The sequence below is a fragment of the Manis pentadactyla genome, chromosome 7 (assembly GCF_030020395.1).
Source record: "Manis pentadactyla isolate mManPen7 chromosome 7, mManPen7.hap1, whole genome shotgun sequence".
NCBI classification, from domain to species: domain Eukaryota; kingdom Metazoa; phylum Chordata; class Mammalia; order Pholidota; family Manidae; genus Manis; species Manis pentadactyla.
In genome coordinates this window covers 97,501,413-97,516,569 of record NC_080025.1, presented here as the reverse complement: position 1 = coordinate 97,516,569, position 15,157 = coordinate 97,501,413, and the positions used below count along the sequence as shown (strand labels likewise).

General features: G+C 34.2%; 1 protein-coding gene across 5 annotated transcripts in view; it reads right to left on the bottom strand.

Annotated features, from left to right (window-relative positions):
- Nucleotides 1–393: 393 nt before the first annotated feature.
- STK31 (serine/threonine kinase 31) overlaps nucleotides 394–15,157 on the bottom strand; it is a 123,973-nt gene continuing 109,209 nt past the window's right edge. For all 5 annotated transcript variants that reach the window (XM_057504587.1, XM_036877788.2, XM_036877806.2 and 2 more), the window contains one exon: nucleotides 394–790. In XM_057504587.1, coding sequence (XP_057360570.1) covers nucleotides 563–790 — 228 coding nt within the window. In that variant the 3' untranslated portion in view covers nucleotides 394–562. The remainder of the gene's footprint in view (nucleotides 791–15,157) is intronic.

Sequence of the window (15,157 nt, the reverse complement as noted above, 5' to 3'; positions counted from 1 at the left end):
CATCCCAAATAGAAGTGGAATCTGACACCTCTCTTCCACAGGATGAGAACCCCCGCATAAAGCTCTGTCCAGAGCTATCCCTGGATATTCCATATTGCATTATGGATATTGGTCTACATCTCTCACTTTCTCAAGAGTGTGTGCTTTGTAGTGTAAGGACCATATTTTACTTATCTTCATATCCCCAGAACTCAGTACAAAGCAGATGTCTACTATCATTTGTTGAATAAAAATATCACCCTTCATCATCAGCTGGCCAAACATACTGAAAATCTGTATATGATCTGCCCAACAATCTAATAACTTTTTCTATTTCAAGTATCATAGTATAATTATAAAATTTCAGAAAGTAACTGCAGCCAAAAAATCCTTCCTTAACTCCAGTTAAATGCAATTTCAAAGTATAGAATTTTTGTATAGCCAAACAACTTTTATTTTTTACAACTGAAATACCAAAGACACAACCTGTCTAACCATTACATTTCCATATTTTTCTGTTTGTTTAACCAAACTTTAAACAAGGTTTTTTAAAGGAACATCTGTAACAACAAAAGAATATTAATCATTCAAAGTTGGCTTCACTATTTTTTGCATTTTTCTTATATTTATCCAAGTTCTCCATCTTTAATTCTTCTTCCTCTTTGTATTGAGTATATTCCGTATCTTTTTCTGAGTTTGGAGTTGATTTCCCCTTTGGTTGCAAGAAACATTCAGAATTCAAAACTTGTTCGGCAGTAATTGAACTTCTACAATAGATCAAGCTACAGAGGAGGGATTTGACATTATCATCCTGCAAGGAAAAAGAGATGTTACCAAAAACAAACAAACAAACAAACAAAAGGGCAAACCTGTAATAAGGAAAGATCAAAAACACTTTTAATCAATGATACAGAGCTAAAATGAGTTTTTTCTTATACAGATTTTTTTAAGATTTCTACAAAATTCAACTAGTTTTTACTGGAAAGGATTACTCCAGTGATAAAATAATGGAACTGAACTATAGGGAAGAAATGTAAAAGGAAAAAGAGAACCACAATTGAAATATCTCAAAAACAAGCTTAATTCCAATGAAGGACATTTTATGACTTCTTTACCCTCTTTTTTTTTTTCGGGTACTGGTCAGAGTTTACCACTATGAAAATGTTACACTGAAGCTCTACCTGGAAGGGTAACCTCCTTTACCTGATCAACTGCTTCTGATTTCAGTCTGGAACTGATATCCAATGAGAACTCTTCAACCACCATTACCATTATCATCATTATGGGAGTCAGAATTTACTATGTGCCAATATTTTCGAAAACATTATTTGTATTAACACATTTAAACAAGATTGTAAGGCTGCTTTTCCACTATTTTCAACTCCGAAACACATGGATATGCTTTTTTTTTTGCCTCCTATGCTGACTTTCAATATGGGAACAATTCACACTGAATAAAAATTACCTTTTTATTGCTAGCATCCTAGTTAGACTCTGAGATCCTTAAGATCAGAAATTTTAGTATATCATTTCATCCCAAAATGAGCACAATGTCAGGTATATAACAGAATATTCAGTAAATATTAACTATATGACAGAATACAGATGCCCATATTGCATTCTACAAAATATTTTTAAATATATTTAAAGCTAGTACTTTCAGTAGGCATAAACTTAACTAAAAATTAGAAATCTCAACCTTTTAAGAAATAGTGTATGCTTTTGAAAACCACAAAGGTAGATTAAGAACAAGTAGAGAATCAATTCATGTTCTTGGACAAAAAGACTCTCATCACAAATGTGTTATTTTTCCCTTAGTTACTTATTAAACTTTACATGACTTCAATAAAATTGGTTTTTTCCCCTTGGAACTAGACTAAGTTAACTATAAAGATCTTTTAGAAGAACAATAAGCAAGAAAAGACATGAAAGCACTGATAAAAAAAACAGCAATGATGAAGAAACTATCCCTATTAAAAGGTATAAAAGGTATTATAATGTCTGTTAATTAAGGGAATATGGCACTGGAATATGAAGAAACAAACCAACAGTAGAAACAGAAAAATTAAAAATATGCTACTGCACAAATGAAATTTTAGTATATGAAATGGTAGTATTTCCAATGGATGGAAGTGATAACTTTTTAATAAAAGGTACTAGGAAAAATGGATACTCAATGTGAAGAGAAAAGATTTTATCTCACACCAAACACCAGGATAATTCTAAGTGTACCAAAAATATGAATGTAAAAAATAAAGTTGAATAAGTACTAGGAAAAAATTTAATTACTCAATCCCAAAAGTAACTACAGACAAAAAAAATCCTTCCTTAAGCTTTTCCCTCTTACAGATTTCACCAAATCACAAAATACTATCAAGGAAGACATAGAAAATCAATCTCTAAAAATCAAACCAAAATGAAACAAATAAACTTAACTATGTATCTGGTGACATAATCACACAAAATAATTACTTCAAATGACTTCATAACAAATATTTGGACTGTATAATCTTGGTGGAATAAAGATCTATGAGATATATCCTATGGTCAAAAAGAAAGACCTTCAAAGAAATGTTAAACTACTCAATAACCGTATTATTCCTAATACCACTGTTGTTTTCAAACTGTTACATTTATTGTAGAATAAAGCAATTATGTAATTGTTAATATAAGATTATTACTGTAAAAGGAAGAGGAGATTTGAATTTTAAATTAAGGAAATAATCTTGAATTTGATTTGGAAATCCTATACAATGTCTGTACTCATTTTTCTTTTTCTAAAAAAAGAAATGCACTTCCTTTTGAAAAGACCCAATAGTGATGAGAAATCTTTGCACTGGTATTTTTTGTCTCTAAATTTCCTACTAAAGGGATTCAGAGAATCCCTTGGAAAAATTGTTGACTCCATTTACTGTGCAAGGAATGTAAAAGATAATCAGGGACATCTTATTCAAAAAGCAAGTTATAAAAGATATATTGTGACAAAGGTCATAGGATCCATCTTGAATAGGGTTCTCAAAAATATGAGACAATCTGAGCAAAAAGATTGACTTTTTAAAATAACTTCAATAAAGTGAGACATATTACATATGTTTAAATCTATGAGATTGTGATATTATAAAACAAAAATTTTGAAATCTGATACCTTCTGGAGGTTGTTAAGATAACAGTTCATTATTCCTAAAACAAATTTCCATGAATGGACTAAACATTGTTTACCCTATACTGTGCTTTACATCCATGTGACTTATTTATTTTAAAATTCAAAGTCTGTACCTCTTAATGCCTTTTACCTATTTTGCCTGTCCCCTCACTGACCTCCCTGATGGCAACCATCAGTTTGTTCTCCATGTTTATGAGTCTACTTCTATTTTGTCTGGTTGTTCGTTTTGCTTTTTACATTCCAAACATAAGTGAAATTATGTGATATTTGTCTTTCTCTGTCCAACTTATTTCTTATATTCACTTAGCATAATACCCTCTAGAGCCATCCATGTTGTCACAAAAGGCAAGATTTCATTCCTTTTTATGGCTGAGTAGCATTCCACTGTATGTACATACCACATTTTCTTTAGCCATACATCTATTAATGGACACTTAGGTTGCTTCCACATCTGAGCTACTTAAATAATGCTGTGATAAACACAGAGGAGCATATATCTTTTCAAATTAGTGATTTTGTTTTCTTTGGGTAAATCCCCAGGAGTGGAATTACTGGGTCATAAGGCATTTCTATTTTTAATTTTTTAAATAGAAATTTAACCACCAGAGTGCTTTAGTGTCTGTACTAATTTACATTACCAAAATCGTGCACAAAGGTTCCCTTTTCTCCATATCCTTGCCAGAACTTGTCATTTCTTGTCTTTTGGACAGTGACCATTCTGACTGGCATGAGGTGGTATCTCACTGTAGTTTTGGCTTGCATTTCCCTGATAATTAGTGATGCTGAGCATCTTTTCATGTGTCTGTTGGCTATCTGTATGTTGTCTTTGAAAAAATGTCTATTCAGTCCATCTGACATTTTTTTTAATTGGATTATTTTTCTTAGTGTTGAATTATATGAGTTCTTCATATATTTTGGATATTACAACCTTGTTGGATATATTATTTGCAAATAGTCTCCTGTTCAGTAGGTAGTCTTTACATTTTGTTATGGTTTCCTTTACTGAATAAAAGCTTTTTAACTTATTAATGCAGTCCCACTTACTTGTTACTGCCTTTGTTTCCCTTGCCTGGGAAGACATATCCAGAAAAAATTATGCCAATAATTCAAGAGTATACTACCTATGATTTCTTTTAGCTGCTTTATTGTTGCAGGTCTCATATTTAGTTCTTAAATCTGTTTTGAGTTTATTTTTATGTATGGTGTAAGACAGTGGTCCAGTTTCATTCTTTTGTATGTAGCTGTTCAGTTTTCCTAATACCATTTATTGACAAGACTATTCTTCTCCATTGTATATTCTTGCCTCCTTTTCATATATACATGGTTTTATTTCTGGAATCTCAATTCTGTTCCATTGATCTATGTGTCTATTTTTGTGCCACTACCATACTGTTTTGATTACTAAAGCTCTGAAATATAGTTTGAAATCAAGGAGCATGATACCTCCAGCTTTGTTCTTTCTCAAGATAACTTCGGCTATTCAGGGTCTTTTGTGGTTCTATACAAATTTTAGGATTATGTACTCTAATTCTATGAAAAATGCCATTGGTATTTTGATAGGGATTGCATTGAATCTCTTGACAACTTTGCATATAATGGTCTTTTTAACATTAACTCTTCCAATCAATGAGCATGGAATATCTTTCCATTTATTTGTGTCATCTTTCATTTCTTCTATCAGTGTCTTATGGTTTTCAGTGTACAGATCTTTCACCTTCTTGGCTAAATTTATTCCTAGGTATTTTATTCATTTTTATGCAATTATAAATGGGATTTTCTTGATTTCTCTTTCTGCTAGTTCATGATTAGTATATAGAAATGCAGCAGATTTCTGTATATTGGTTTTATCATCCTGCAAATTTACTGAGTTCATTTGTTAATTCTAACATCTTTTTGGTGGAGTCTTGAGAGTTTTCTACATACAGTATCATATCATCTGCAAATTGTGATAATGTTACCTCTTCCTTACCAATTTGGATGCCTTTTCTTTCTTTTTCTTATCTGACTGCTGTGGCTAGGACTTCCAGTACTACATAGAATAAAAGTGGTGAGAGTAGGCATCCTTGTCATGTTCTGGATCTTAGAGGAAAAGCTTTTAGCTTTTACAATGGAATATGATGTTAGCTGTGGGTCTATCATATATGGCCTTAATTATGTTGAGGTATGTTCCTATACTCAACTTTGTTTTTATCATGAGAGTTTTTATCATGAATGGATATTGAATTTGTGATATGTTTTTCCAACCTCTATCAAGATGATCACATGGTTTTTATCCTTCCTTTTGTTAATGTAGTGCATCCCATTGAGTGATTTGTGGAAATCTGCTTCCAGACTAAAATTTAGGGTAACAGTAGTTGTTGGAGGAAAGATTACTTTTATTAAAATCCTTCAATTAAAAGGATTCCAATTAATAAGCACAGATGAAATGATAGAACTGGAAAATCACCATTTTTCAGTATGACAACATCTCTAGACTATAATCAGTAATTGGTACTAAAACTATTAGGCAGTTAATGAAAAATTAAATAATGGATGGATTAGGATGACAACAGTGAAACCCACTGATCAGTCTTACTGACAATCAGATACCAAATGATACCCCTCATATGACACAATAAGATTGGTAAAAACACCAACTATAAAATATACTTGCTGTAAAAATGAGACTGAATTTAATCAAGACTCCATATCTATCAGGTTATTTTTTACATTGGAGAAAGGAGAAACATGAAATAATACTGAAGGATCCAATCAGCCAACTTCAAAATGTGGGAAATGAAACACATAAATGGCATGTAGAAAAAGAGAACTTCACATATCAAAAGATATTTAAAAGACATATTAACCCAATACATGTGGTTCTTTTTGAGATCTTGATTTGAAATATATATCTATATAAATATACCTGATAATATAAGGAAAATTAAGCATGAATTAAAAAATTGTTGGCACTGTAAACGGATACAGTCACTAAGGAAAACAGTATGGAGTTTCTGCAACAAATTAAAAATAGAACTACTATACGGCCCAGCAATTCCACTTCTACATATTTAAAGAAAACAAAAACACTAACCCAAAAAGATACCTGTACCCCTTTGTTCACTGAAGCATTATTTATTTACAATAGCCAAGATATGGAAACAACCTAAGTGTCCATCAATGGATGAATAAAGAAAATGTGTATTTAATACACACACACAATATAGATATGCACATACATGCACTTACACACATGCACATGCACATATGATGGACCATTATACAGCCATAAAAAAGAATGAAATCTTGATATTTGACAACACGGATGGACCTTGAGCACATTATGCTACATGAAATAAGCCAGAAAGACAAATGCCAAATGATCTCTTATACAAGGAATCTGAATGAATGAATGAATGAATGAATACATACATACATACATCATACATACATACATACATACATACATACATACCAAGCTCACAGATACAGAGAACAGACTGGAGGCTGCCTGAGGTAGGGGCCTGGGGAGCAGGTGACATGGGTGAAGGAGGTCAAAAGTACAAACTTCCAGTTATAAAATAAGTAAGTCATGGGGATATAATGCACAACCTAGTGACTACAGTTAATAATATTGTGTTGCTAACTGAAAGTTTACTAAGAGAGTAAATCTTTAAAGTCCCTATACAAGAAAAAAAATTTTTTGTAACATTGTATGGTGATGGATGTTAACTAGACTTATTGTGGTGATCATTTCACAATATATACAAATATCAAATCATTATGTTGTACACTTGAAACTAATATAATGATGTATGTCAATTATACCTCAATAAAAATTTTCAATTTTGTAAGATGTGATAATGGCATAATAATTTGTTACAAACTAAACCTAAAGTAAAAGGAATGAAATAATAAAGATTAGAGTAAGAAATAATGAAATAGAGAACAATGGAAAAAAATCAATGAAACCAAGAGCTAGTTCTTTTTAAAAAAATCAACAAAACTGACAATACTTATCCTGATTAACCAGGAAAAAAACAGCATCCAAATTAGTGGAATCTGAAATGAAAGAGGGACATTACTACTGACCTTACAAAAATAAAAAGAATTAAAAGGGAATAAATGGGCAATTATATGCCAATAAATTAAATAACTTAGAAGAAATGGAGAAATTCCTTAGAAGATACAAATTACTAGTTTTTGGCTCAGAAAGACATAGATAATCTGAACAGGCCTATTAAAAAAAGAACAATTTAAATTCATAATCAGAAAAACTACCCCCACAAAGAAAATCCTGTGTCCACATGGCTTTACCACTGAACTCTACCAAATATTTAAAGAACAATTGGTAACAATTCTTTAAAATACCTCCTGAAAAACAAGAGAAGGGAATATTTCCCAATTACTTATCTGAGACCAATATTAACCTAAATGAAAACCAAAGATACCCCCAAAAAAGAAAACTACAGATTAACATCTTATGAATATAAATTTATCCCAGAAATGTAAGACTGGTTTAACATCATGTAGTTAGTTAATGTACTACATCATATCAACAAAATGAAAAACAAAAATCACATGATCATCTCAACTGATTCAGAAAAAATCTAACACATTTTCATTAGTAAAACTTAAAAAAAACCCACTTAAATAGAATGAACAAAACAGAATGGAATATAATACAGAAGAACTTTCTTAACCTGATAAAGGGCATCTAGGAAAAATCGATATCTAACAGTGTATTTAAAAGTGAAAGACTAGGTAATTTCCTCCTAAGATCTGGAACAAGACAAGAATGTCCACTCTTCATACTTCTACTCAACACTGTATTGGAGGTTCTAGCCACTCAGGAAAGAAAAAGAAATAAAAGGCATCATGACTGAAAATGAAGAAGTATAACTATTTCCATTTAGAGATGACATGATCTTATAGATAGAAAACACTAAGTAATCCACCAAAAAACTATTAGAATAAACAAGTTCAGCAGGATACACCAATATACAAAAATCAACTGTAGTTTACAAACTTGCAATGAACAATCCAAAAGTGAAATTAAGAAAACAATTCCATCTGCAATATCATCAAAACAATAAAATATTTAGGAATAAATTTCACAAAAGTAGCACAAAACCTATATTCAGAAAACCACAAAACATGGTCGAAAGAAACTAAACACCTAAATTAATGGAAAAATATCCCATGTTCATGGATCAGAAGACTTAATATTGCCAAGATGGCAATAAATACTCCCCAAACTGATCCACAGGTTGAATTCAATCCTTATTAGAATCTGAACTGACTTCTTCGTAGAAATTGAAAAGCTGATACTAAAATATATATGGAAAAAAGTGATGTAAGCAGAATGGCAGAATAATAGGTCCCAGTCCTGGACCCCCCACAAAAACACTGACTTAACAACCATTCACAGATGAAAATACCTTTATGAAAACCCCAGAGTCCAGCTGAGAGGTTCCAGCACCATAACAGAGCACAAAATCTGAGAACAGTTACATTGAAAACAGTTAAAAAGAACAGTTTCATTTCTCCTGCAGTTCAGTTCAGAGAAACCCTCAGTTCAGAGAACCCCTCAGCCCATAATTTTTCTCAAGAATAAAGAGAGTGGATTAAGCATCTAGCTTCCCCAGCTTTTCAGGGTACTACCAGAAGACACTCTTTTGCTTTGCCTCACTCAGAAAGCTGAGAATTCACATGACTGAAATCATCTGGGGGACAGCTAAGAACAAAGAAAAGTGGCAGGGAATCTCAGCAAGTGTCACACATCTCCAAGCCACTAGTCCAAAGACCCCACTGGCTGGCCCACCCTACAGACCCCACAAGCCAACTGGCACACTCAGAGGCCCTGTAAGCTGGCCAACACATTTCACAAACTCTGCTAGCCAGCCAGGTAGCCTGACTGCAGCCCTAACAGATGACCCAACTGTGGACCCCATAAGGTGGCCCACGCATGCCTCCACAGATGGTGCCCTGTATACCTTTACAGAGAACACAGAACTCAGCAGCCGGCTCAACTCTGCAGGATTGGGAGAAGGCACATATCCCTAAGACTGCTCCATTAGGAGGGAGGGGGAACAGTGGATCTTGCACCTATCATCCCTGCACAACAGTGCACTGGCCTAGGGAAAAGCAGGCAGCTCTATATGGCACAGCTCTGCAGGGTAGGGAGAAGATACGCACTTGCAAGACATCTCCTTCAGGAGGGAAGGAGAGGAAAGAAGTGGAGCCTGCATCCAGTGCCCTGGTATTTCAGGATAGTGCTCTAGGGGAAAGCAGCAGACAGATCTCAGCACCTGACACAGCTCTGTAGGATCAAGAGAAGGCACACAATCCTAGACTTCTACTCCAGGAGGGAGCAAGAAAACTGTAGCAGGTAAATTCATAGAAAAGGACTCAGAGACCTCCAGAATCTCTAGCCAGACTGATGCTGATCTTTGGTCTTTCCTTCCCAAAGGCAGTCCATAAACACTGAAAGAGATGACTGCTTCTTCAAATGCACAGACACTAACAAAAAGCCTACAAGAAACATGGAGAAACAGGTAAATATGAAAACACAAAGGAAAAGAGAGCTTCAGCACAAGCCCCCCACCTAAAGAAAAAGATCTGTGAATTGCCAAAGAATTCAAAATAATCATCTTAAAAAAGCTCAATGAGCTAAAAGAGAATATAAGGAAAACAATACTAGGTCACAAAACAAGTCTTAACAAATTTAAGAAGACTGATATCATTCCAAGTATCTTTACCAACCAAAATGAAATCAAACTAGAAATCAATAATATGAGAAAATAGGAAATTCACAATATAGAAATTTAAAACTATACCCTTCAACAGCCATTTATCAAAGAAGAAATAAAAAAGGAAAATTAGGAGTGATCAAGACAAAAATGCAAAACACCAAAACTGATGGAATGAAGCAAAGGCAGCATTAAAAGATTAAGTTTATAACAATAAATGCTTACATTTTTAAAAAATCTAAAATAATTCAATAGAGAATTCCTATAGAGGACATTTTTTAAAATCTAAAATAACCTAACTTTAAACCTCAAGGAACTACAAAAAAAGAACAAACTAAGCCAAAGTTAGTAGACAAGATAAAGTCATAAGAGGACTATAATAAAGATTACAGCAGAAAGAAATAAAATAGAAAATACAAAAAAATTGTGAAACTAAGAGTTAATATTTTGAAAATATAAAAACAAGCTCTTAGCCATGTTAAGAAAAAAGAAAGAAGACTGAAGTAAATAAAATCAGAAAAAAAGAGAAGACATTACAATAAATGCCACAAAAATATCATAAGGGACAATTATGAACAATTATCGCAAAAAAAATAGACAACCAAGAAAAAATGGATAAATTCCTATAAACATACAACCTTCCAATGCTGAATCATGAAGAAATAGAAAACCTGAACATACAATGAGGAAAATGAATTAGTAATCAAAGCCTCCCAACCAAGAAAACTCCAGGACCAGATGGTTTCACTAAAAATTCTACCAAACACATAAAGAATTAATGCCAATCCTTCTCAAACTCATCTAAAAAACTGAAAAAGAAAGAACACTCCCAAATTAATTTTATGAGGCTAAAATTACATGACATCAAAAAGAGAGAAGAATACTACATGAAAAGGAAACAACAGACCAATAATAACCCTGGTAATTAGGTACAAAAATTCTCTCAACAAAATACTAGCAAACCTAACTCAATAACATATTACAAGGATCATACAAACAACATGACAAAACGGGATTCATCCCTGGATGCAAGGATGGTTCACCACATGCAAATCAAAAAATGTGATGTGATACATCATATTAACAGAATGAAAGATAAAAATCACATGATCACCTCAACAGATGCAGAAAAAAGCATTTGGCAAAATTCAATATCCATACATGATAAAAATTCTTAATAAACTGGGTATAGAAGAAACATAATAAAGGCCATATATGACAAGCCACAGCTAGTATCATACTCAATAGAGAAAGGTTGAAAGCTTTCCTCTAAGATCAAGAAAAAGATAGGATGACCACTCTCACCACTTTTATTCAACATATACTTAAAGTGTTAGCCAGAAAAAGAAGTAAAAGGCATCCCAATCAGAAAGGAAGAAGTAAACTCTCTACTTGCACATATGATCTTACATATATAGAACACCCTAAAGACTCTACCAAAAAAACTATTAGAATAAATAAATTCCATAAATTTGCAGCATAAGAAAATCAATATACAGAAATCTGCATTTCTATATACTGATAATGAACTAGCAGAAAGAGAAATTTTAAAAAGCCCATTTGTAATTGTATCAAAACAATAAAATACTTAAAGTTAACTAAGGTAATGAAGTATCTGTTTACTGAAAACTATAAATATTGATGAAACTGAAGGCAGCACAAATAAATGGAAAGATATTCCATGCTCACAGATTGGAAGAATTAATGTTAAAATTCCATATTACACAAAGCATTCTAAAGACTCAAGATAATCCCTATCTAAATTCCAATAGAATTTTTCACAGAAACAGAAAAAATAATCCCAGAGTTTATATGAAAACATAAAAAACCCTACTAGCCAAAGTCATCTTGAGAAAGAACAAAGTTGAAGGCATCATACTTCCTGGTTTCAAAACATATTGTAAAGTTATAGTAACTAAAACAATATGGTACTGGCACAAAAAAATAAGACATATAGAGACCAGCTGAACAAAATAATGACCTAGAAATAGACCCACATGTATGGTCAACTGTTCTTTGACAAGAGCGTCAACAACACAAAATGGGGAAAGGATAGTTTCTTCAACAAATGGTATTGAGAAAATTGGATATACACATGCAAAAGAATGAAACTGAACTTTATCATACACTATACACAAAAATCAAATCAAAATGGATTAAAGATATACAAGACCTGAAACTGTAAAACTTCTAGAAGACAAGGGAAAAGCTTCTTATATGTGTCTTGGCAATGCTTTTTGAATATGACACCAATGTGAAAAGGCAGACTACAGGATGTGAGAAAACACTTGCAAACCATATATCTGATAAAGGTTAATATCCAAAATATGTAACTAACCTTACAACCTAATAGCAAAAAAAATAAAAATAAAAATAAAATATGGGTTAAGACTTGAGTGGACATTCTTCCAAGAAGTTACACAGATGGCTAAAAGGTACATTTAAAAAGTTATCAGTCACTACTCATGTGGGAAATGCAAATTAAAAATGTTAGGAAGGCTATAATCAAAACAACAAATATAAGTGTTGACAAGGATATAGAGAAAGAGGAACCCCTTGTACACTGTTGGTAGGAATATAAATTGGTCCAGCTGCTACTGAAAACAACAAAGAGATTCCTCAGAAAATTTTTTTTAAACTACTATTTATTATCCAGAAATTTTACTTTTGAGTATACAGCTAAAGGAATTGAAATCAGGATCTCAAAGAGATCTGTATCTCCATGTTCACTGCAGCATTACTCACAATAGGCAAGATATGTATATCACAGATATCAATATAAAATGAAAACTACAAAAGTCCTAGAAAACAACATAGAAAAAAGCATAGGTGAACTTGGGTTTCGCAATGACTTTCTAGATAGGAAACCAGAAGCATAATCACGAAAGAATGGATAAAAAAGACTTCATTAAAATTAAAAATTCCTGCTCTGCAAAAGACACTCTCAAGGAAATAAGACAAGCCACATATTGTGAGAAAATATTTGCAAAAAACATTTCTGATGAAGGATTGTTATTCAAAATGGTTTTTAAAACTCCTAAAATTCAAAAGTAAGAAAATAATGTGATCAAAAAATGTGCCAGACCTTGCCAGAAACCTCACCAAAAAAAGATATACAGATGGAGACTGAGAGGGATTAAAGATGGTGGCATGAAAGGTGAGACAGAGGCCTCCTCCCAAAACCACATGTAATAATAAAATATAATTAATACAACTAATCCTGAAAGAGCAACAGGAAAGAAGGTTACACCAAACTGCATACACCTGGAGAAAAGAAGAGACCTCGTGGAAAAGGTTAATGCACCAAACCCGTGATCTGATGGTGGGACCCAAGCCCTTCTCCACACCAGGCTCACTGGCGGGAGGGAAAGACACAGAGCAGGGAAGGAGTGGAGGCCTGGAACTGCTGAATACCTAGCCCTGGAGATCTGCTCTGGGAGCATGAACCTACATTGCATGGTGCTCTGGTGATTAGTGGGGTTGGAAAGCTAAGACAGGTGGAATACCTGGAGGGATTGAGATTCCAGCTGCTTGTGGAAAACAGGGATCCATATCTGGCTGCTCTGGGACAAAAGAAAGGTGGGCAGTCTGAGAGATTTCCTAACAGTGAGAGGGCTGCTAAAGGGGCAAGGATTGCAGAGTTTAATGTTCAGGAGAAAGGACAGGTAGACAAAATTGTCTGGGCTCACTCTGTCCAGCAGGTTGTGAACTTTCAGGAGCTTCAGGCGCTCCATCCCCTTAGGGGGCTACGCAGCTCCAAGGCCCCCCATGATGATACACAGCCTGCTGGGCCTTCCTCCCAGCTGACCTGCACCTGGCTTGCAAAACGGCAGCCCCTGCCCTGGTGTCAGGCAAGCCAGGGGGAAGCCCTGCCTATGGCAGCTACAAACACAAAGCATAGAGGATTACACCTGTGTGTTCGGCCCACTGGTTCTGGCAGTGGAGACAAGCAAAGCATCCAGGAATCAGAAAACACCTCTTTCTTCCTCCCAAGCACTGGCACCACTCCCCTGCAACTCCATACATCCCTCCAAGGGTTGAGGAAGTCCAGAGAGTAGAGCTTCTGGGCGCTAGAGGGTATCACATGCAAATATGAAACGTCAAAGGAACCTGGTTCAAACAAAAATACCACAAACACCAGAAAAAGGTTCAGGTGAAACTGAACTCATCAATCTTCCTGAAAAAGATTTCAAAATAAAAATCATAAACATGCTCACCAAGGTACAGAAAAGTATTCAAGAACTCAGGAACAAATTCAGGATGGAGAACCAATCATTATGGAATTCAATGGAGGGATTTATTTTTTTTTCTTTCTGTCTTTCTTTTTTTTTAACAATATGACATAGGGAAAGTTTATTTGAAAAAGTCATGACTTGTCTGACCTGACAGCTGCCTTTAAGTTTTATTAATTTTTATTTTAATTTTAGTATCATTAATATACAATCACATGAGCAACACTGTGGTTACTAGATTCCCCTCATTATCAAGTCCCCACCACATACTCCACTACAGTCACTGTCCTTTAGCATAGCAAGATGCTACAGAGTTACTACTTGTCTTCTCTGTGCTATAATGTCTTCCCCGTGCCCCCACACACATGTTATGTGTGCTAATCATAATGCCCCTTATTCCTCTTATCCCTCCTTGACAATGGATGGGTTTAAAAGCAGATTAGATACAGTGAAGGAGATGATAAAATGAAATAGAAATTAGAGAAGGGGAATACAAAGAAGCTGCAGCACAGAGAGAAAAAAGGATCTCTAGGAATGAAAGAATATTGAGAGAACTGTGTGACCAATCCGAATGGAACAATATTTGTATTAAAGGGGTACCAGGATAAAAAGGGATAGAAAGTGTCTTTGAGGAGGTAATTGCTGAAAACGTCCCCAATCTGGGGAAGGAGATAGTCTCTCAGGCCATGGAGGTGCACAGATCTCCCAACACAAGGGACCCAAGGAAGACAACACCAAGACATATAACAATTAAAATGCCAAAGATCAAGGACAAGGACAGACTATTAAAAGCAGCCAGAGAGAGAAAAAAGATTACATACAAAGGAAAACCCATCAGGCTATCATCAGATTTCTCAGCAGAAACCTTACGGGCAAGAAGACAGTGGCATGATACATTTACTGCAATGAAGCAGAAGGGCCTCGAACCAAGAATACTCTACCCAGCAGGGTTATCATCTAAATTTGAAGGAGGGATTAAACAATTTCCAGATAAGCAAAAGCTGAGAGAATTTACCTCCCACAAACTGTCTCTACAGTGTATTTTGGAGGGA